Below are 1,209 nucleotides of genomic sequence, written 5' to 3'. Positions count from 1 at the left end.
CCCTGGTGGCTTGGGATTAACATGAGCATGATATATGGAATTCGTAAATTGATTTGTGTAGATTATGTATGTAAAGCAGTCTTAATAGAATGTAATCATTTAAAAACTTGAGAAAATCTGTTTTCCAGTTTATTGCACTGATATCAAAATTGTTCAGTTTAGACTTTAAGCATCAAGTTTTGAACCAAATGATGAAAATGTATAAAAGAACAAGAACTTTGAACAGTGTTCTTAAATGTTTGCTTAATGTATTTGAAGCACACAAAAAGATTACTTAAAAGGTTTATGATATCAAGAGTAATAAATAATTGTTTTCATATTCCAGGTGTTATGATAGGGAGAGGTGCCTTAATTAAACCATGGATCTTCAAAGAAATTAAGGAGGAAAAACATTGGGACATAACTTCAAGTGAACGCTTTGATTTATTGAAAGAGTATGTTAGCTACGGGTTGGAGCACTGGGGAAGCGATAATGAGGTGAGGAACTTCCATTGATTTTGAAGAATATTTGATCATCTTGTCCCCTTTAAAAATGTATGTCTTTATTACCTTCTATAATATAATAGTAATTTTTTTCTTCTTTCTTTGAAGTTGTGAGATAGTTCCATTTCTTGAGTAAAAGTTGGTTAAGTAGGCTAATTTTCCTGATTGGGTAAATATATTTTTTGAATGATGGTGAGAAAGTCCCTCTAAATACTACTCCGTGATATTCATTATTTTGACAATAAACTGGTTCTCAAGCTCTTTTAATTTGTTTTGTTTATGATATAATGGATTATCAGTATTTCATGTGATGTGTGAAAAAGAAGAATGGAAAAACACTCATGCTGTGTCTTTTACATAGGGCATTGAAAAGACTCGACGGTTCCTGTTGGAGTGGCTGTCCTTCCTCCACCGTTACATTCCTGTTGGGGTCCTGGAACAGACTCAGAAAATCAACCAGAGACCACCACTGTACAGAGGCCGCGACCACCTCGAGACCCTGATGATCTCCAAGTCGGCCAATGACTGGATCAAAATCAGGTGAGATGGGAAGGGTAATTTGACTGGGTTTTTTGACTTCGTTAATGTTTTATAATTTATTGAATTACTGCTTTCTCTATTATAGATACAATTTCATTGTTATATTGTAATTAGCTATTGCTTTCATAATTCTCAATTTATTGCTTTCTTTCATTACTGGAATAATCAGGGAGGGAGAAAAAATGT

The 1,209-nt window shown here is 33.7% G+C and overlaps 1 protein-coding gene across 3 annotated transcripts in view; it reads left to right on the top strand.

Annotated features, from left to right (window-relative positions):
- LOC119586428 (tRNA-dihydrouridine(47) synthase [NAD(P)(+)]-like) overlaps positions 1-1,209 on the top strand; it is a 14,270-nt gene that overhangs the window by 12,411 nt on the left and 650 nt on the right. For all 3 annotated transcript variants that reach the window (XM_037935153.1, XM_037935154.1, XM_037935155.1), the window contains exons 10-11: positions 326-477; positions 845-1,023. In XM_037935153.1, coding sequence (XP_037791081.1) covers positions 326-477; positions 845-1,023 — 331 coding nt within the window. The remainder of the gene's footprint in view (positions 1-325; positions 478-844; positions 1,024-1,209) is intronic.

The sequence above is a fragment of the Penaeus monodon genome, chromosome 21 (assembly GCF_015228065.2).
Source record: "Penaeus monodon isolate SGIC_2016 chromosome 21, NSTDA_Pmon_1, whole genome shotgun sequence".
Taxonomy (NCBI): domain Eukaryota; kingdom Metazoa; phylum Arthropoda; class Malacostraca; order Decapoda; family Penaeidae; genus Penaeus; species Penaeus monodon.
This window is presented reverse-complemented; position numbering and strand designations above follow the sequence as displayed.